Below are 23,139 nucleotides of genomic sequence, written 5' to 3' on the forward strand. Positions count from 1 at the left end.
TTTATTTAAATGTCACATAACAGAACCATCCTATATAAGTAACATTTCAAGTGATGTGTAATAAGAGACTTTAAGCAAAACTTTTTGAAGTGTACTTGTTCCTTTTTTCCTAGTATGGGGAAATTTTTCAGTATTTCTTTTCACTTGGAAAGAGACAAGATAATGTGTCATGTTGTATCTCAAAAACAGCATCTGGATATTCTAGTTCATATACATCATCCTGTTCCTTTTCTGTACTGCAATTATTTCTTGTCACTGATAATATTCCAGGAAAGTTCAATTCATGGATAAGCACAAATATGACACAAGCCTGAACTGAAATAGCAACTGAATTAGCTTATCACTTAAATTGTATCTTTAAATACCTTTTACCTAGGTTCATGATGGTTCGTAGTGGAAAAAATGGTGACCTTCATCTTAAACAGATTGCATATTATAAACGAACTGGTGAATATCATCCAACTACACTGCCTAGTGAGAGAAGTGGCATAAGAAGAGCAGCAAAAAAATTTGTCTTCAAAGGTAAAATACCCCCCGTTTTTAGTATAGAGTTTTATATAGGTGCTTCTCCATGTGGAGTCCTGAGGATTTCTGTAGCAATTGGTTGTTGCTTAAATTGATAATGGCGTTCAGTCGAAAGCAAAATAAAAATCACATTGAAGCTAACTGAAAGCTAGTAAGCATGAAAGGGGCATTTTAAATCATAGACAGAAAATGATAGCATGAAAAAAACCAGAACACTTGCCTAAATTAACACCGCTCTTGTCCCTTGGTGAGTCCTACTTCAGTGGTGCACTTGCAGGCACTCACGTCACCCTCAATGAAGAACTGACTTGATGCCTAATACGAAAATGTTGACAAAGTTAACTTATTTACTCTATTACTTCCGTGATTCCTCCCTCTCCCTGCTGTTAAATGGTTTCAGGATCATATTTATCTTTGAACTCCTCATCTCCCTGAGCGAATTAAATGTTTGAAAGGCAGTGGAATATTTATCTTGAAAGATTATGATCATTCTCCCCTCTTTGTCCTCCTCCTCCAAAAGGGAAGAGAAGTTTGAGATAGATAAGCAATAAGTACAGTCACCAGATGGCTAAATGAATGTTGGTGTTATTAACGGGAATTTTGCCTGTAGGTACAGAATCAGGCTTTTCTCAAAGCAGGTCAAGAAAATTCTAAGATTATAAATAAATACCTGCTTATTTCTCCCTGTGTACATCCCTTCCAGTAGCTCCCTTTAATTTAAGAATGCTAAGTTGCTTTAGTCACGTCCCACTCTGCGACCCCGTAGATTGTAGCCCGCCAGGCTTCTGTGTCCATGGGAATCTCCAGGCAAGAATACTGGAGTGGGTTGCCATGTCCTTCTGCAGGCAGTCTTCCCACCCAGGGACTGAACCTGCATCTCTTATGTCCCTTACACACCTATTACATTTTACACTAAAGAGTATTCGTTCATTCGTTCATTTAATGATTTATGCACCGATTGTTTACTGAGTTCCTACTATGTGCCAGTCACATTTTAGGCCTTGGGAATACACTGATGAATGAAATAGATTAGCCTCCTGGCCTTAAGTTGCTTACTTTCTAATTCAAGTTCCACTCAGCATATTCTTAGCTAAGCACACTAATAATGGTGTCTTTTGGAGTTTGAATATTCATCCACACTGGAGAAGTGGCAGTTCTCTTCATGCCCTGATTACATTCCTCAGTCATAGACTCTTTCTAGGTGTCTCCAATGGAAAGCAGAACTGTCCTGAAGATTAAAGTTCTGCTACTTTCTTGGCTTTACTAACTCTATTTCCTACTCAAATCCAGAAAAACTTAAGAGAGGTGGTGGCTTACAAAAATACAGCTCTGATGAAATGCTCTTTTGGAAAATTCTATTCCAGAAGTTGCTTATCTGTACATAATTTATTTGCTAATTCATGCCATTTTTAGGAGATGCCTGCTGCAAGTGTTTTTCTAGTTTGATTACTCCCATAGGAAGATGATTTTATACTCCCATATTACCATGTGCTGTGGTGAACAAGCTAGCTCTACTTGATTTGATAGCTACAAAACTATAGCAGCTAGTTCTACATATCCAGTAAGTATAACAGTGGAAGATGTTTCAGATTGTATGGTAGCATCATCACAAATATTCTATCTTGGAGAAAGATTTAACCAAAACAAAAATTCCTCATGGTTTGAAGATAAGGCTGTGATTATCTTAAAACTATATAGATGTCTACAAATTGCAATGATATCATTTTGGTGTTTTTTATTCCAGAAAAGAAGCTGTTTTATGTCGGAAAAGACAGAAAACAGGATCGCTTGGTAGTTGTTTCAGAAGAAGAAAAAAAGAAAGTCCTAAGAGAATGCCATGAAAATGACACTGGAGCCCATCATGGCATATCCAGAACCCTTACTCTAGTGGAATCCAGTTACTATTGGACTTCTGTGACCAATGATGTCAAACAGTGGGTATGGCTTATGTCTTTAGAATATTTTGAATAATGTCTTTATGGTATACATTCAAAATTCATTACTGCTTTAGATTAACTCTAGATATCACTTCTCATTAAGTACTTTTTGTATGGGTAGTTTTTTGTGCAGAACATTTAAAGAGAGTTTTATTTCCCTTCAAAAGTCTTCTTTAAAATCACTGAAATATAATTTGAACTAGAACAAAACATTATTTAAATATTTGAATTTACTACATTTAGATTATCTTGGGCACAGATTTTCATCATTGAACTATTTTGTGTGGCAGAATTTAAATGGGGCTGAAGTTTCTTTGACTAAAAATAAGTCACTACATTTTTAATGACATTCATACAGTCTTTTCTTGAGAAGAGAATATGTTCGTGATAATTCAAGCCCAGTATGTTTCTCATCTTTTGTGCCTGTTACTGTCTTAACATAGAAAATGTCAAGTATGACAGAAACCCCCAACCAACAAATCAAGTTGTGAAGATAATGAAGTTATTCTGAGTTTTGTAACGTTATAACCCATCAGGACCTTCAGCTTCTTCTGATAGAAAATTCAGGGATTCTTGCTGCTAGGTCAGCTGACCCCTACTAGTGTGCTCATGTGCTGTCTGTAGCAAACGGTAGAAATTCCTTGGTTTATGTGTGAGGATCCTTTAGTAATTGTGATAGTGCATTAAAAGACTGTCATTTCAGGCATAAAAAATTAACATATTTAATTTAACCAAGTATCATTTGTGAGTCTGTGAAGGTATTCCAAAGACCTCAGTGTTTGTATTCACCTTTAGAACGTGCCACACACTCCTTTCCCAACATTCAGTGAAATCTTTGTCAAATCTTTTTGATTTTTGGATGTAAGGTTATTTGTGATGAGAACTAGTTTAAGTTAGAAAATAAAAATTTTAATCAAAAGTAACTATATTTCAGTAAAATCATTTTAAAATTTTTGTTCAGGCCTTAATTTGAAAGTAGTTTCCAAAATAGAGTTCCGAAAATATGTTGAACAATGGCACCTTCCATAAGTCGGTCAAATTATATCTTCTCATCTCACTACAATGAAAACTCCATGACAGCATGGGCTGGATTTTTGTTCGTACTCTTTTCCTAGGACCTAGAGGAATTTCTGGCATCTAAAAATATTGCTTGAATAAAGTTATATTTTAATAAATATTATTGCAGTAGATGAATGAATGAACTTATTAGAGTGGTATCTTTAAAAGAAAAATCTTTTTTGCTTATAGAAATTATATACTCACATACTGATGTAAAATTATAGCAAATGTGTTTTGAGATCTATTCATTTAATAAGTATTTATTGATTGTAAACCAGAATTATGTTCCATGTGAATAAGACCCATTAACGTGGTCATTGAATAGTTGATTTCAATTAATTATTAATAGCAATTAATTAATTAATAGCAAATATTTGATTATTCTGAATAGGTTTCATTTTATTCTGAGTACAGTCCAAAAGTTTCTCCCTTAAAACATAAAGTACCTATATCAACCGTTACAAAGTTCAGATTTATAATACTGCTTTTTTTATATTGGATATATTAACACTTGTCTATCTTTTCTTTATTATATGCCCGTTTTATAGGTATATGCTTGTCAGCATTGCCAAGTGGCAAAAAATACAGTTATTCTAGCACCTAAACAGCACCTTCTCAAAGTGGAGAATCCATGGAGTATAGTTACTGTTGATCTGATGGGCCCATTTCATACAAGCAACAGAAGTCATGTATATGCTATAATCATGACAGATTTGTTCACAAAATGGGTTGTGATTTTGCCTCTTTGTGATGTTTCAGCATCAGAAATTTCTAAAGCTATTATCAACATATTTTTCTTATATGGGCCTCCTCAGAAAATAATAATGGACCAAAGAGATGAATTCATTCATCAGGTAAGACAAATAAAGTACTTAGATCTAGGAGCATATTTTACTCACTTTTCAGTGCACAACACAGCTTATTATATGATACTTAATAAGTTTAGATAAATTCCTACAGATATAAAGGTTTAATATTGTATAGTACAAAAGTAGTTGAACTGGAAATTAAGAGACCAGTATTTTAGTATCAGTACTTACTATGCCACTAAATAATTGTAAACTTATCTTTAGTTTTCTTCAAACTAAAATGAGATTGGACCAAATAGTCTTTTTTTGCTACTAGCTTAAAAATTCTGTGATTGACATGTAGAGGGAAAATTGACTAAATGGAGAAGTATTATACATCATTTCATGAATGAGAATATTCAATATTATAATATCAGTTTTTCTAAAATCAAAATTAATTTATATGATTAATGGATATCTAATCAGCATTAAAAAGGAGGAAGCATGTTCCCTTGCCCTGGCCTTTTTATCCAAATTAAAGTTAACCTTAAAGAATAAGCAGACAGTAATATATACAAAAAATCTAATAAAGGAATATAACTACTATATTTAGAGGTATATTATTAAATTTTTACAATTGACAAAAGACTGGTATAAATAACCAGACTGTCTAAGTTCACAGCACCTTTGATATTTCAATCCAGAAGAAATACCTAAAGTTATACTTATTAAATAGTTAGGGCTTGGGTCAGGGGGTTCCTAAGGTGATCTCCAGGTTTTATATTAATAAATCATTAGGAGGACTCTGCAGATGGTCATACTCATGCCTAAGATTTTTGTAATTAAAGGATACAAAGCAAGATTAACAGAGAAAAGGCTCATGGGGATAAGTCCAGGGGAAAACCAGGAACAAACTTGTAAGACATCCTCTCCCAGTGGAGTCTCACAGGACATGGTTAATTCTCCCAGTGAAGAGTTGTAGCAACACATGTAAATTGTTGTCTACTAGGGAAGCTTATTACAGACGTGGTGCCTGGGATTTTAACTGGAAGCTGATCATGCTGGCACCCAAAATTCTAGACTCTCTAAAGAAGTTTTCAGCATAAACCCACCTTCTTTGTAAAACAGTTTAGGCACCATGAGCCATCCTTAATCTGTTAGGGAATGGTAGAAACCCTCACAGAATCCAGGTTCCTAGTCATCAGCCAAGGGCCAACTTTGTAAGCAGGACTTTCACAGGATAGCAGCCTTAGTTCTGCTGTGTTAACTCTTCCCACACAGGTCCAAACAACTTAGTGTTTATGTCCTAATCACTTAGCCATTTAAGAGAATAGTAGTCATAAATTGAAAGAAAACTATTTTCATTTCATTCTTAAATACCTTCAGTTAGTTACTAATGGGATATATATACCTGTTGACCTCTGCTCAGTTTTTCAAACCTTGGAATCAGATTAAACACTGTAATCATTTCGTGTTTCACAATGATTTTTATACAATTGTTGCTTTTTATCATAGAGCGTAGAGCAAAAGTCACTTAGTCATGTCCGACTCTTTGTGACCCCTTGGACGATAGCCTGCCAGGCTCCTCTGTTCATGGGATTCTCCAGGCAAGAATACTGTAGTGGGTTGCCATTCCTTTCTCCATGGGATCTTCCCACCCCAGGGATTGAACCTAAGTCTCCTGGATTGCGGGCAGATTCTTTACTGTCTGAGCTACTAGGGAATCATAACACCTGTCAAAGAACACTTCTATAAAGATACATCATTATCAAGAGGAATGTAGTCTTACCTAATCTAATGTTGAAACCGTAAACTACCTTAAGCTAGTAGTTTCCAAGGTGTCCAACAGATGCCAAGGGGGCCATTTGGCACAGAGTTTGGTAATTATGTTCAAAATGATAGAGCTGGTATCACAAGAGAGTGGAGTTGGGGAAGGATTATTTAATACATTTAATTTAGTTAATAGCATAAATAAAAATTTTCTAATTATTTCTATTTATTTCTATAATATGATTTTAGGATTACTACATACCAAAATTATTTTCAGATAAATTAAAATTTTTGTGTTTTTTAATTGAAACAAACAAAAATTCAATTACCTTTTTAAAAAAAAAAAAAACAAAAAACTCCAGAGACTGACTTGACATTCCAGGCTTAGGGAACAGAGGCATAAATTTGAATGGAAAAATCACCAAATTTGGGGTGTTTAAAAATCAGAAATTTGTATGTGGTAAAATTTGTATGTGGTCAGTTTTCATTCCAAACCCAAAGAAAGGCAATGCCAAAGAATGCTCAAACTACCGCACAATTGCACTCATCTCAATGGCACCCCGCTCCAGTACTCTTGCCTGGAAAATCCCATGGACGGAGGAGCCTGGTAGGCTACAGTCCATGGGGTCGCTGAGGGTCGGACACGACTGAGCAACTTCACTTTCACTTTTCACTATCATGTATTGGAGAAGGAAATGGCAACCCACTCCATTGTTCTTGCATGGAGAATCCCAGGGACAGGGGAGCCTGGTAGGCTGCGATCTATGGAGTTGCACAGAGTCTGACACGACTGAAGTGACTCAGCAGCAGCACACACTAGTAAAGTAATGCTCAAAGTTCTCCAAGCCAGGCTTCAGCAATATGTGAACTGTGAACTTCCTGATTTCCTGATGTTCAAGCTGGTTTTAGAAAAGGGCAGAGGAACCAGAGATCAAATTGCCAACATCTGCTGGATCATGGAAAAAGCAAGAGAGTTGCAGAAAAACATCTATTTCTGCTTTATTGACTATGCCAAAGCCTTTGACTGTGTGGATCACAATCAACTGTGGAAAATTCTGAAAGAGATGGGAATACCAGACCACCTGATCTGCCTCTTGAGAACTCTGTATGCAGGTCAGGAAGCAACAGTTAGAACTGGACATGGAACAACAGACTGGTTCCAAATAGGAAAAGGAGTACATCAAGGCTGTATATTGTCACCCTGCTTATTTAACTTCTATGCAGAGTACATCATGAGAAACGCTGGACTGGAAGAAGCACAAGCTGGAATCAAGATTGCCCGGAGAAATATCAATAACCTCAGATATGCAGATGACACCACCCTTATGGCAGAAAGTGAAGAGGAACTCAAAAGCCTCTTGATGAAAGTGAAAGTGGAGAGTGAAAAAGTTGGCTTAAAGCTCAACATTCAGAAAACGAAGATCATGGCATCCGGTCCCATCACTTCATGGGAAATAGATGGGGAAACAGTGGAAACAGTGTCAGACTTTATTTTTTTGGGCTCCAGAATCACTGCAGATGGTGACTGCAGCCATGAAATTAAAAGACGCTTGCTCCTTGGAAGGAAAGTTATGACCAACCTAGATAGCATATTCAAAAGCAAAGACATGACTTTGCCAAAAAAGGCCTGTCTAGTCAAGGCTATGGTTTTTCCTGTGGTCATGTATGGATGTGAGAGTTGGTCTGTGAAGAAGGCTGAATGCCAAAGAATTGATGCTTTTGAACTGTGGTGTTGGAGAAGACTCTTGAGAGTCCCTTGGACTGCAAGGAGATCCAACCAGTCCATTCTGAAGGAGATCAGCCCTGGGATTTCTTTGGAAGGAATGATGCTGAAGCTGAAACTCCAGTACTTTGGCCACCTCATGTGAAGAGTTGACTCATTGGAAAAGACCCTGATGCTGGGAGGGATTGGGGGCAAGAGGAGAAGGGGACGACAGAGGATGAGATGGCTGGATGGCATCACTGACTCGATGGACGTGAGTCTGGGTGAACTCTGGGAGCTGGTGATGGACGGAGGCCTGGTGTGCTGTGATTCATGGGGTCGCAAAGAGTCGGACACGACTGAGTGACTGAACTGAACTGAACTGATGTGGTAAAATAACCAACTGTGAAGAGATACCCCATGTCCAAGGTAAGAGAAACCCAAGTGAGACGGTAGGTGTCGCGAGAGGGCATCAGAGGCCAGACACACTGAAACCATAATCACAAAACACTAGCCAATCTGATCACACGGACCACAGTCTTGTCTGACTCAATGAAACTAAGCCATGCTGTGTGGGGCCACCCAAGACCGACAGGTCATGGTGGAGAGGTCTGACAGAATGTGGTCCACTGGAGAAGGGAATGGCAAACCACTTCAGTATTCTTGCCTTGAGAACCCCATGAACAGTATGAAAAGGCAAAATGATAGGATACTGAAAGAGGAACTCCCCAGGTCAGTAAGTGCACAAGATGCTACTGGAGATCAGTGGAGAAATAACTCCAGAAAAAATGAAGGGATGGAGCCAAAGCAAAAACAATACCCAGTTGTGGATGTGACTGGTGATAGAAGCAAGGTCCAATGCTGTAAAGAGCAATATTGCATAGGAACCTGCAATGGTAGGTCCATGAATCATGGCAAATTGGAAATGGTCAAACAGGAGATGGCAAGAGTGAACGTCGACATTCTAGGAATCAGTGAACTAAAATGGACTGGAATGGGTGAATTTAACTCAGATGACCATTATATCTACTACTTTGGGCAGAAATCCCTTAGAAGAAATGGAATAGCCAGCATGGTCAACAAAAGAATCCAAAATTCAGTACTTGGATGCAATCTCAAAAATGACAGAATGATCTCTGTTCATTTCCAAGGTAAACCATTCAGTATCACGGTGATCCAAGCCTATGCCTCAACCAGTAACGCTGAAGAAGCTGAAGTGAACGGTTATATGAAGACCTATAAGACCTTTTAGAACTAACACCCAAAAAAGATGTCCTTTTCATTATAAGGAACTGGAATGCAAAAGTAGGAAGTCAAGAAACACCTGGAATAACAGGCAAATTTGGCCTTGGAATATGGAATGAAGCAGGGCAAAAGCTAATAGAGTTTTGCCAAGAGAACTCATTGGCATAGCAAACACCCTCTTCCAACAACACAAGAGAAGACTCTACACATGGACATCACCAGATGGTCAATACCAAAATCAGATTGATTACATTCTTTGCAGCCAAAGATGGAGAAGCTCTATACAGTCAGCAAAAACAAGACTGGGAGCTGACTGTGGCTGAGATCATGAACTCCTTATTGCCAAATTCAGACTTAAAATGAAGAAAGTAGGGAAAACCACTAGACCATTCAGGTATGACCTAAATCAAATCCCTTATGATTATACAGTGGAAGTGAGAAATAGATTTAAGGGACTAGATCTGATAGAGTGCCTGATGAACTATGGATGGAGGTTCGTGACATTGTACAGGAGACGGATCAAAACCATCCCCATGGAAAAGAAATGCAAAAAAGCAAAATGGCTGTCTGGGGAGGCCTTACAAATAGCTGTGGAAAGGAGAGAAGCGGAAAGCAAAGGAGAAAAGGAAAGATAAAAGCATCTGAATGTAGAGTTCCAAAGAATAGCAAGGAGAGATAAGAAAGCCTTCTGCAGTGATCAATGCAAAGAAGTAGAGGAAAACAACAGAATGGGAAAGACTAGAGATCTCTTCAAGAAAATCAGAAATATCAAAGGAACATTTCATGCAAAGATGGGCTCAATAAAGGACAGAAACGGTATGAACCTAACAGAAGCAGAAAATATCAAGAAAAGGTGGCAAGAATACACAGAAGAACTGTACAAAAAAGATCTTCACGACCCAGATAATCAACGATGGTGTGATCTCTGACCTAGAGCCAGACATCCTGGAATGTGAAGTCAAGTGGGCCTTAGAAAGCATCTATTATACAGAGTGAAGTAAGCCAGAAAGAAAAACACCAATACAGTATACTAACGCACATATATGGAATTTAGAAAGATGGTAACAATAACCCTGTGTATGAGACAGCAAAAGAGACACTGATGTATAGAACAGTCTTATGGACTCTGTGGGAGAGGGAGAGGGTGGGAAGATTTGGGAGAATGGTATTGAAACATGTAAAATATCATGTATGAAACGAGTTGCTAGTCCAGGTTCGATGCACAATACTGGATGCTTGGGGCTGGTACACTGGGACGACCCAGAGGGATGGTATGGGGAGGGAGGAGGGTTCAGAATGGGGAACACATGTATACCTGTGGTGGATTCATTTTGATATTTGGCAAAACATAAAATTATGTAAAGTTTAAAAATAAAATTAAAAAAAAAAATGTTATCTTCTCTAAAAAAAAAAAAGAAAGAAAGAAAGCATCACTACGAACAAAGTTAGTGGAGGTGATGGAATTCCAGTGGAGCTATTTCAAATCCTGAAAGATGATGCTGTGAAAGTGCTGCACTCAATATGCCAGCAAATTTGGAAAAGTCAGCAGATGCCAGAGGACTGGAAAAGGTCGGTTTTCATTCCAATCCCAAAGAAAGGCAATGCCAAAGAATGCTCAAACTACCACACTGTTGCACTCATTGCACACTCTAGTAAAGTAATGCTCAAAATTCTCCCAAGCCAGGCTTCAGCAATACGTGAAATATGAACTTCCAGATGTTCAAGCTGGTTTAGGAAAGGCAGATGAACCAAAGATGAAATTGCCAACATCTGCTGGATCATCAAAAAAGCAAGAGAGTTTCAGAAGAACATCTATCTCTGCTTTATTGACTATGCCAAAGCCTTTGACTGTGTGGATCACAATAAACTGTGGAAAATTCTGAAAGAGATGGGAATACCAGACCACCTGACCTGCCTCTTGAGAACTCTGTATGCAGGTCAGGAAGCAACAGTTAGAACTGGACATGGAACAACAGACTGGTTCCAAATAGGAAAAGGAGTTCGTCAAGGCTGTATATTGTCACCCTGTTTATTTAACTTCTATGCAGAGTACATCATGAGAAACGCTGGACTGGAAGAAGCACAAGCTGGAATCAAGATTGCCGGGAGAAATATCAATAACCTCAGATATGCAGATGACACCACCCTTATGGCAGAAAGTGAAGAGGAACTCAAAAGCCTCTTGATGAAAGTGAAAGTGGAGAGTGAAAAAGTTGGCTTAAAGCTCAACATTCAGAAAATGAAGATCATGGCATCTGGTCCCATCACTTCATGGGAAATAGATGGGGAAACAGTGGAAAGTGTCAGACTTTATTTTTTTGGGCTCCAGAATCACTGCAGATGGTGACTGCAGCCATGAAATTAAAAGATGCTTACTCTTTGGAAGGAAAGTTGTGACCAACCTAGATAGCATATTAAAAAGCAGAGAGATTACTTTGCCAACAGAGGTCCGTCTAGTCAAGGCTATTGTTTTTCCAGTGGTCAAGTATGGATGTGAGAGTTGGTCTGTGAAGAAAGCTGAGCGCCGAAGAATCCATGCTTTTGAACTGTGGGGCTGGAGAAGACTCTTGAGAGTACCTTGGACTGCAAGGAGATCCAACCAGTCCATCCTATCAGTCCTGAGTATTCATTGGAAGGACTGATGCTGAGGCTGAAACTCCAATACTTTGGCCACCTCATGCGAAGAGTTGACTCATTGGAAAGACCCTGATGCTGGGAGGGATTGGGGGCAGGAGGAGAAAGGGACGACAGAGAATGAGATGGCTGGAAGGCATCACTGACTTGATGGACGTGAGTTTGAGTGAACTCTGGGAGCTGGTGATGGACAGGGAGGCCTGGCATGCTGCGATTCAGGGGGTCACAGAGTCAGACACCACTGAGCAACTGAACTGAAAATAACCAAAACATAAAGGCCAAGAAACAGGCCAAGAAAAATAATGCAGATTCATGCAGGAAAGTGTTATTGCCTTTATTATAAAAGATTCAAACAAAAAATGGAGTCAGTGACAGAAATGTAATTCACAAGAAGGAATAAAAATATGAAAAAAGGTTCAAACCCAATAGTAATGAGTAAGGTACTCATTTTTTGTTTATCCATATCAAGAAAAATAGTAATAATAACAAAAATATCAAGTTGGCTATAGATCAGAGAAGGTGATGGCACCCCACTCCAGTAATCTTGCCTGGAAAATCCCATGGAGGGAGGAGCCTGGTAGGCTGCAGTCCATGGGGTCGCTAAGAATCGGACACGACTGAGCGACTTCACTTTCACTTTTCACTTTCATGCATTGGAGGAGGAAATGGCAATCCACCCCAGTGTTCTTGCCTGGAGAATCCCAGGGACGTCAGGGCCTGGTGAGCTGCCGTCTATGGGGTCTCGAAGAGTCGGACACGACTGAGCAACTTCAGTTTCACTTTTCACTTTCATGCCTTGGAGGAGGAAATGGCAACCCACTCCAGTGTTCTTGCCTGGAGAATCCCAGGGATGGGGGAGCCTGGTGGGCTGCTGTCTATGGGGTCACACAGAGTCGGACACGACTGAAGCAACTTAGCAGCAGCAGTAGCAGCAGCAGACTACAGATAAAATAATACAGCTCTACATTCTTGGTAGTATTGCAACTCAAAACTAACTCTTATAAAACAATTTGCCAGAGATCCATTAAGAGCCGTATAGATACACACACACACACACACACACACGCGCGTGCATATATGTTTTCTGGTTAGATTAAAAATCTGGGTAAAAGATTTTATTACATATATTATACATACATATTTTGTGTGTATAACTATGTAAAAAATATATGGAATCTAGAAAGTGGTATTGATGAATCTGTCTGTAGGGCAGCAGTAGAGACAGAGACATCGAGGACAGACTTGTAGACACAGCAGGGAAGGGAGAGAGAGGGATAGACTAAGAGTAGCACTGAAACAGACACACTGCCACACGTAAAACAGACAGTGAGAATTTGCTGTGTGATGCAAGGAGCTCAACCTGGGGCTTTCACACCCCTGAGGGGTGGGATGGGCTGGGAGGAGGGAAGGGGTTTCAAGAGGGCGGGGACATATGTATACTCACGGCTGATTCATGCTGATGTATGGCAGAAACCAACATAACACTGTAAAGCAGTTATTCTCCAATTAAAAATAAATACATTAAAAAAAATTTTTTTAGAAAATTAAAAAAAAAATGTAAAGAAGCTAAAACAAAAATTTGTATTGTTAACCATACAAATTGTATGGGGTTTTTAAGAGTAATGAGGTTACAGATTTGTTTTTTAAATTTTTCAGTTTGTGTTATCGTTATATTATGTTATCATTATCAGTTTGTGTTTCAGTATGTGTTATCATTATTAGCTTTTAGTGATTAAAATATGCATAACCATCTGTTGTTTTGTGACTGGTGCTCAGCAATAACTAGTTCTCCTAGCCTTCCAAATAGGCTGTCCTAGCCTCTTGCAGGTGAGTAAACCCAAGTAACACTTCTGGCCAGAGAAATTAAATGAATGAATGTGTGCCACTTTTAGCCCAAAGTATTGAAAACCTCATGCTCAATTCTTCATTCTTCCAGTCTTATTCTTTCTCTGGAGAATCAACTGAGTATTTCAGGTATTACCCTAAGCGATAGTGGATTTTCTCTTATCCGGGATTGTTGAGGTACCTAGGGGAGGACAGTTGCTTTGGAGAGACACCCTGACCTGTAGCTGACCTTGTCCTAGCAAGTAGTAAAATTTTTGAGTTGAACCCCTGAGCCTTGATTGGGTTTTGTAACTTGCCTACCTTGACTAAGGTAGCAGTCATCTGCAAAATAAGAAATGACAATATTAGAGCCTTTGTTTATTTTTTCCATCCAATAAGAAAGAAATGAAGCTTTTACTAATATGTATAAATTGATAATAGCCTCCTGAATCAACAAAGCAGAAGATTGTGTGTCACACATGGTATGGAAATGTATCTTGGGAGAAAAGTGAGAATCTGCAACATGAGGGAGTCCATAGTGGCCCCTCACTCCTTTTTTTGCTTTCCTGACAGTAATCTAGTTTCTAGATATTGTCCAGTTTTCACCAAACTACCCTTCATGGAATGGGCTTCCCAGGCTCGGCGGTAAATGCAGGTTTGATCCGTGGATCGAGAAGATCCCCTGGAGAAGGGAAATGGCAACCCACTCCAGTATTCTTGCCTGAGAAATCCATGGACAGAGGAGCCTAGTGGGGCTATGGTCCATGGGATCGCAGAAGAGTCGGACACGACTTAGCAGGTGACACAGCAAACAAATGGTCAAGGAAAAGGCAAGATTTAAATTCTTTTGAAACCTTTCCATCAAGGGAAAAATAAAATACAGACTTTTAAAGTCACTGTTGTTTTTATGTATTTTTCAGATCAATGTAGAGCTATGTGAATTGTTTGGCACAAAGCAAATTGTTATTTCTCATGCCTCCCAAACAATTAATCCAGCTGAAAGTACGCCTAGCACTATCAAAACCTTTCTTTCCAAGCACTGTGCGGACTATCCAAACGACTGGGATGACCACCTGCAAGCTGTTTCATTCGCCTTCAATGTCACTCACTTGGTATGTATCTGTTTATAATTCAGTACTTTTGAGTTATGGTTATCTCTTGGCTGCATGTTTTATGACAAATTGTTTCTTTTTCTTGATAGGAACCTACTAAAAATACACCATATTTTCAAATGTTTAGTCGAAATCCTTACATGCCTGAATCTTCAGATATTTGTGAAGTGGATGGTGATAATACAAGTATGTTTGCCAAAATTCTAGATGCAATTAAAGAAGCTGATAAAATAATGGAGAATAAGACAACTTCAGTGGGCCAGGTGATTCTAATAGAAAAAAAACTATAAAGTCTATAAAATGATACAAAAAAGTTTTTTCAGCATATATACACACACACATACGTATGATACACACTGAAACCAAATTTTTTCTATTGAATTCTGCATGTCTTGATTAAACAGTGTGTTTATTAGCTATGAAATTCTGAGAGACATTAACAGGACCACGTGTTTTGGAATGAAGGTGCAGCTGAATTCAAACCCCTGGTCTTGCTTCCCAGTTGTTTAACTTGGGCCTGTTACTTCCTCTCACATTACTTTATTTTCTTTATAAAGTTGGGGTAATACTGATTTTGAAATATTATTTTAAAAAATTAAATGGGATTCTTCCGTAGCTTTCAGTAGCATCTCAGTAAGTAATATTTTTATTATAATATTATATGTATTTGCCTTCAAGAAACTATAGCTGTTTCATCCTTTTTTTTTTTAATACTTTCAGATGGAGAACAACAATTGTAACGAACTAAATAAAAGCAAAATCATTGTTAAAAAGAAACCGAAGCAACTAAATCCATTTCATCTGAAAGTGGGTCATGAAGTGTTAAGGCAGAGGAAAAACTGGTGGAAGGACGGTCGCTTCCGGTCTGAATGGGTCGGCCCATGTGTCATAGACTACATTACGGAGAACGGGGGCGCCGTTCTGCGAGACAGCTCTGGGGCTAGACTTAAACGACCTATCAAGATGTCCCACCTGAAGCCCTATGTCAGAGAATCGGGTGAACGAGGTAAACATCTGTCACCTCTCTACATGTGTACTTTCTTTGAATGAAAAGAGAAGTTAAATTATAAGAAATCTCTCCTCCTCCTCCCTGCCTTTCCTTTGGTTAAGTTTTATTTTCCCTTTTCATTCTTAGAAAATTTTGTACAATGTTGGAGCCCAAAGAGTGTTTTTTTTATTAACATATGGTTTCTGAAACTGTCAAGTTTGTAAGAGATTTTATTTTGATTTCTAGTGTATTTTTCACATACTTCTCCCCACCGTTCTTGTGCAGGACACTGGACATCTTTCATAGAGGGAAGAATTATATGTTCATTATTTTCACTTTCAGAATATTTTGTCACTTTTAGCATGACATGATAGTAGCTAAGAAAAATAATGCCAAAACAAACACTATGTGGAATTCTGTTGTGAGATAAATATATTAGGGGACATTTAAAAATGTGATTGATTTTTAATGTTGCATCTTAAAACGGCCATGGTAAATGCAGGGCAAGGTGAGAGTGAGAGGTTCTGAGAAAGATGCGCTATCATAAGAGCTGAACAGCACCCCAGACGATGCTACTTGCTCCACAGTGTGAATCTGAATAGTTAAGATATCTTGATCCTCTCTAATACTTTGTTTCATGGACTAGAGCTAATTGACATGGCTTTCAGTTTAAATCCTACTTTATTGAAGCTTTTATTTTGTCCTATAGTATCTGCTCTCTAGACTTTCTTTGAGGTAGGTAACTGAAAGGGAATAAATTGGTATCTTAGCTAATTACTTTTGTTTTTTCTGTAAAGAAAGGTAAAATAATTCAAAATTATTTGAATCTGAGTAACAATTAAGAAAGATACAATTTAGTGCCTTTTAAAACAGTATAAACAACTGGGTTCTTTAACAGGCTTAAGTAAATAATAAATAATAATTACAAAAATAATGATAATAGATGACCCTCTTTCTTAGGCTATGAAGCCCTTGAGGCTGCTCAACTGTTTCTGATCTGGGTCACAACTCTCATGTTAAAAGCTCTTAGTACCTTTCTTTCTGCTTATGACAGAACCAGTTGCTCTAGTAAACTTATCTTGGACCATTCCAACTCAGAAAGCTCCCAGTACCTTCATTCTCTGTTAAAAGCAGCACTTTTATTCCTTGTGCCTTCTCAGTTCTAAGCTACCCTTTATGATTTCTTCCTTCTGCAAGTTAAGTAGGAACAAAAGATTATAAGGTGCAGGTTGTCCTTTCTTCCGATTTTCCCTTTAATCTTTGGTGTTCAGGACTTGATTCCTTCTAATGTGTTAACTTTCCTAAATTAATGCAAAACCTCTGCTTAAAATGTTACTGCATCAGGATCTGTTTCACCATTTTGTAACTTGCTCTTGCCAAAGCATTTCTTAAGGAGACCTAACATTTTGCTACAACTGAATATTTCAGAATCCAGCTGAATAGAACAATTTCTAAACAAGCAGTACAATTTTTGCTTCATGCTTAAATTCTCTACAGATTCTTCTTCCAGTAATACAAGGGAAATTGCAAAATTTGTTCTAGTGTACATATAAGGAACCTGAGATTGATGGGTAAAATTGTTTTTTCTTATTAATCAAAAGAAGTACTAATCCAGCTGAAGTCTGGTTCTTGTTTACTCTGATCTGTTTTTGTATGTTTCTCTTATTTGTAGAAATACAAAACAAGTGTGATTTCTATCATCTTTTCCTTTGGTATCACATATTTTCCTGAAAATCTTCACCTCAAAAGTTGATTTTAAAGTCTTTGAACTAAATTTAAAGTAAATATAATGCCTCTAGGTAGTCATGCCATTCTTTTGACATAAAGTGGAACATAGTGTAGCCAAAAGGACTAGGAATTTGCCTGCACTGTTGCTCCTACCAGCCTCGAGACGTCATAACTGCAGTAAAGCTCGCCAGCCAGAACAGACATGCTTCTGTTGCCAACTTCTCATCCACACAGAGAGGGAGCACATTCAGTGCTAGGCTGGCAGTGTTTCTCATTGCTCTTTTAAGCAGGCCTGTGTGTCTGTCTGTCTAGTTCAGTTCCAGGCACCTTTTCAAGACTATTTTAACAAATTTTATGCCATACCATCGTGTCGGTTCATAGTCATAATGTTTTCCTTTGAGTGGAAAAATGTTATTGACTCCCCATTATTGTATGTGACATAGATTTTGAGTAATTTTGTTTTGATTGGGAATTATCGTGATCAGTATGTGTCTGCCTCCCCTACAGGCCCTGGTCTGATTGCCCCTCACAGTTTGAGAAATGGTTTTTATTCTTTAATAAGTTTCCCATTGCTGCCATAACAATTTACCACAAATTTAGTGGCTTAAAACACTTACTGTCTCACAGTTCTATACTTAGAAATCTGGTATAGATCTCAATGGGCTACAGTAAGGCATGGCAGGGCTGTGTTCCTTTCTGGAGCCTCAAGAGGGTGTTGTGTGCATTTTCCACCTTCTAGAGGCTACTCAGATCACTTGACTTGTGGTCCTCTTCCTGTCTTAAAAGCCAGCAGTGGGGTAGAGTTCTTCTCATGTTACATCACTCCAGCCTCCTATTCTTCCTTCATCCTCTGCGTTTCAGGACACCTGTGCTTGGGCCCATCCTGATAATCCAAGATATCCTCTCTACTTTAAGGTTGATTGGTTAGTTGGTTAGCAATGTTAATTCTATCACTACTCTAATCCTTCTTTACCATGTTAGGTAATGTAATCACAAGGTAAATGAATTAGTACATAGCTACCATTAGGGGTCCACTATTCTGCCTAACAGGAGAAGGAAATGGCAACCCACTCCAGTATTCTCGCCTAGAGAATCCTGTGGACAGAGGAGCCTGGTGGGCTGCTGTCCATAGGGTCACCCAGAGTCGGATACGACTGAAGCGACTTAGCAGCAGCAGCAGCATTCTGCCTAACACAGTTATGGTCTGCACTCACAATAGAAAACAGAGCTTAGTCCCTATATTAAATAAAGTTTGACTTTATTGTTAATGCACAGTCATCTGTTGGTATCCACAGGGAATCAGTTCCAGGACCCCTGTGGATACCAAAATCCATGTATGCCCAGGTCCCTTGTATGAAATGGCCCTGTTCTTCCCCACCTCCACATCCGTGGTGCAAACCCTGGGGTATGAACACCAACTGTAGTTCCTGCACAGCGCCTCCGTTTGACTTCTTAGTTATGTCATCTCAAAATAAGAATCATTCGGTTCTCTGTTAGTACTGGTTTATCTACTACAATAATTAAGTAGTATCAAACTACAGTTATTTATTTTATCATGAGAAGAGCACTAGTATGGCAACACATTGTATTAGTTTTAGGATATCAGACCATGTATAGGATTAGTCAAGATACTTCATTTCAGAATGAGAAAATTATTTGTCATGAAACCTTATATTTTTTCTATTTGAAAAAATAAGTTAATCCAAATCACTGAGACTTTTCTGAGGCCTTGGTTTTAATACATGGTTTTAATTTTTCTCCTTAGGGAAATTTTAATATTCTTACCTCACTTTGTTTTTTACTCTAAGACTAAATAAGGAAAAGTATGTCAAAACTGCTGATAACACCTCCTGACATGTCTTGAAAATACCTCTCCTTCTGAGAAACTAAAGACTTAGTCAGTCTGGTCAAAACTGAAATAATGCTTTCATCAAGCATTAGTAACTAAATCAATAGAATGAGAAAATAAAAATTAGGTAAATTCTGTCATGTAATGTGACTGAGTAGACTAGTCCTTTAATATGGTTTTGTTTATCTCTCTTTATAATGGGGGCAAAAACTTATCTTGTTCTTTTCTTTATCCGTAACTCAGGATTATTCTAGATTAGTACTAATAGATATATAATGAAAAAACTATGTAATATATACTTTAAAATTTTCTAGTAACCATGTTAAAAAAAAGTAGGTGAAAATAATTTGTTATATATTTTATAATCAATATATCTAAAATAGTATTATTTCAGCATTCATGTAAGGCCTCAAAAATCTCTTTCTGGTAAATCTTTGGTAATCTTTTTTGAAGTTAAAGAACATTTCTGTTGGCTGTACTAGGTTTAGAACAAAGTAGGATGGAAACATATTTGACCTTTCCAAATGAATGAGAATTGTTTTTTCTGTACAAAGGCAACTTGAAATCTCCAGAGTAGTTTTCCATTGCATATAGAGTAACTTTTGTAGACTTTGCTGGATATAATCCTGATTCGCTGCAGTTTTGTCACACTAAGTTACTTTAAAGCTTACTTAAGAAAGTGTGTGTATACATTTAGATATGTATATTGGTTACTTACATATGGAAGCTCTTGTCTTTTACAAACAAGTGAGGTTGGTCAAGTCCTTTTGTTTCAAAGTCTGTGTAACTAGGAGGTGCTTACACTCAAGGTCTTTGAATGCATTTTCAGGAAATCAAAGAGATAACTTCTAAAAACTTTGCATCTATCCATAGTTTCCCTGTTGATACATGTTTACTGGACATATTTTTCTATAGTAGACCTACTTTATCTGTATGGAAAAACATTTTGAGACAGAAAACTTCCTTCATCAAAGATCTCTGCAGAGATCCAATTAGGAAATACTTAAAATGCTTATAGTAACTACCCTCACTAATACATCGTGGCATTGTACCCTGAGCCTCTGAAATCCTCCGAGACTTATTAGAAAAATGTCATCAGCAACATTCTTACCCTACCTAACCTTACAAGTTCTTTTAAGTGACTACCTAGCTTTCTCTGATATTAACAGACTAAAAGCAAACTTTGATGTTAAACCTCTAGAACACATTCTAAAGGTGTTTCAATTTCACTGATCCTTTTTTCCTCTTTCCTGCTACTGTTGAGCATAGCACATCTCATGGGTTGCATGATTTTTTTTTATCTTTCAGAATTGTTCTCTTGTTCAGCATTTCATTGCCTACTAACATAGAAAAATCATTTTGTTATCACCTTCAATTATCCATACTTTTATTTCCATCATAACTATGTGTATCTTAACAGCATTTTCAATGTAATTACTGCTTTTGCATTAATAAGAATTGGTGAGGTTAAACTTAGAAAACCTCTCAAAACTAAAATACCAGGTACACTTACCCTAATGAAGAAGTAAATGGGCAAAACTAAATGTCCATACAAGCCCAAGTCTACATACGCCACCTATTAGGAAGGAGCATAGCTTTGTTTAATCTTTTGATGTTTCTAAATTTAAAGTTCATAAATGTGTGACTTACAGGGTTGGAATAGATTCAATTAGCTTTTCACATATTCAATTCAGTTCAGTTCAGTCGCTTAGTCGTGTCTGACTCTTTGCAACGCCATGGACTGCAGCATGCCAGGCCTCCCTGTCCATTGCCAGCTCCCCAGAGTTTACTCAAACTCATGTCCATTGAGTCGGTGATGCCATGTAACCATCTCATCCTCTGTCATCCCCTTCTCCTCCGCCTTCAATCTTTCTCAGCATCAGGGTCTTTTCAAATGAGTCAGCTTTTCGCATCAGGTAGCCAAAGTATTGGAGTTTCAGCTTCAACATCAGTCCTTCCAATATTAGTATGAGGATAAGTATGGTGGAATCATGTTCTGGGATATATTAGCACATTTATCTGCTTTGAGAAACTTTCATTGATCTTTAGTCTAAATGAGCTATTAATGTTCCTTTTGCTCTTTCTTGAACTTAAAATTTGAGGGTTCTTTAAGCTATTAAAATCTTTAAGTGATTCTGTTAATGTTTTGGGAGAAAATCCAAAAAGAGAAGACAGGGGACCAGGAAGCTAATCAGTGGTAGTGGAATAGTTCCTTGTTGTAATGAATTAAAATACTATGTAGGGTGGAATTCTTTTATCTACATTAACCTTTGTTTATAAAGATTCTGCTGCTTTGCCATCTGTTTAACCCCATTTTAAACATTTTTTTTCCCTTACAGTGAAGATAAATTTGCTGAAAATAGAATAAAATACTGACAAGGAAAATTCCTTGTCAGTATTTTAGTATGGATTTAGGTACACCTTGAAAGTTCATGAGCATTTTAATACTAATTAGACTCAAGTAAGCTAATTAACCTAATTCATTGTAGCCTGCCTACTTGCACATACCTCTTATATAAACCTGATTCTAGGAACTTTATCTTCCTTGTAGTTTATCACTTCATAGTGTGACAATTTGATGTTATTGTCCTAATATGAATTCTATAAAGATTAAAGAATTACCTAAAGTTGTAAATATAAGGATTTAACAATTCCATTTGTTAAAGTATCTTTCAGGACCCCATAAATGCATCCAGAAATGCTTTGAGATATATATTAAGGATATCATCAACATCAAAAATATAGTTTAGAACTTTTGTTTTTAACCTATACCATGATTCTCAGCCCTTTCCACCCCCTCACTTACACCTACCAAAGACATATCAAGAGAATACTCTGTAATGGCCTATAGGGAGAAGAACCCCAAACAAGTTGGATATATGTACATGTATATAACAGATTCACTTCTCTGTACACCTGAAACTAATACAACATTGTAAATCAATTGTACCACAATAAAAAAAAAATTTTTAACTTGTAAAAAAAAACCCATCCCTTTATATTATTCCTATTTTTTAAAAAAAGTCTGGCTTTCCTTGATCTCTCCTGAATTCTGTATGTATGAACCGTCAAATTCAAATATCATTTTATTCATTCTTCGACATGTACTTATTTAGGAGATATGAGAACCCATCAGAAATTAATCTTGATAGTTAATTTGTATTACTTGGGATTTTATTCCTTATCTTATATTATTTCATTTTAATGGGTTTAATTATAGTTATCAAAGGCAAACTTGTGTTCCTTCTTTCAGATAGTCTCCATCTCTTACACGGTTCAGTAGTGGCGGATCATGACTATGTTGGAATGCCCGAGCTGCCGGTTGGAGCATACCAAGCAAGTATTCTGCTGGAAGGTGCGGCCATTGGCGTGGACGACAGTGACTTACTGACGTCAAGCAAGGACCGTGAGCTGCTAGAATACAGAAATGCCAGAACCTCTCCACTGATGGAAGAGCATAATGCTCTTGAAAAGCAGACTTTTAGTCTCTTGGACTCTTCAAACCAAGTCCTTGAGTACTTAACTTAATAAACACAAAAATTCATTTAAAGTGCTATTTAGAGAATACATCACCTTGAATCTTATCTTTTCCATTCAAAAAGATTACATAGAAAACGTATCTTGACAAACTCTTAATGACTAAATCCTGAAGGTTTATTTTGTAATTATTTATCTGAAGTTGTTCTTCTTTTGTATATATATATGGATATATATATTTAGGCAAAGGAAGCATGTAATATATGGATATTATCTTTTCTTCTACAAACACAACAGGCAAAGCATGCTTGCTTCTTAGGAAGTAAACTAAATTCCAACTCAAAACTTTGGTATTGTTACCATGTTTTCAGTTTCAATTTTTTTTAAATATTCCCCCCTTTTAAAAACTGTTTGAACTACCTAGAACTGCATTAATAAATATTTATTGAATGTGTTAAATGAAACCTATTCCTGTGTCATTGAAACATCTAAAAATATTGT

The 23,139-nt window shown here is 37.4% G+C and overlaps 1 protein-coding gene across 4 annotated transcripts in view; it reads left to right on the forward strand.

Moving 5' to 3' along the window:
- The window catches only part of GIN1 (gypsy retrotransposon integrase 1), a 33,762-nt gene extending 10,665 nt beyond the window's left edge, over positions 1 to 23,097 (forward strand). For 2 of the 4 annotated variants that reach the window (XM_006056403.4, XM_044947266.2), the window contains 7 exons: positions 377 to 522; positions 2,270 to 2,463; positions 4,070 to 4,375; positions 14,405 to 14,596; positions 14,686 to 14,859; positions 15,317 to 15,602; positions 22,415 to 23,097. In XM_006056403.4, the coding sequence (XP_006056465.1) occupies positions 381 to 522; positions 2,270 to 2,463; positions 4,070 to 4,375; positions 14,405 to 14,596; positions 14,686 to 14,859; positions 15,317 to 15,602; positions 22,415 to 22,689 (1,569 nt within the window). In that variant the 5' untranslated portion in view covers positions 377 to 380 and the 3' untranslated portion in view covers positions 22,690 to 23,097. Of the gene's footprint in view, positions 1 to 376; positions 523 to 2,269; positions 2,464 to 4,069; positions 4,376 to 14,404; positions 14,597 to 14,685; positions 14,860 to 15,316; positions 15,603 to 22,414 lie in introns of those variants that run through there. The other 2 variants (XM_044947267.2, XM_025292172.3) reach the window with 2 other exon arrangements.
- The last annotated feature ends 42 nt before the right edge of the window (positions 23,098 to 23,139 follow it).

Source organism: Bubalus bubalis, chromosome 9 (assembly GCF_019923935.1).
Source record: "Bubalus bubalis isolate 160015118507 breed Murrah chromosome 9, NDDB_SH_1, whole genome shotgun sequence".
NCBI lineage: Eukaryota > Metazoa > Chordata > Mammalia > Artiodactyla > Bovidae > Bubalus > Bubalus bubalis.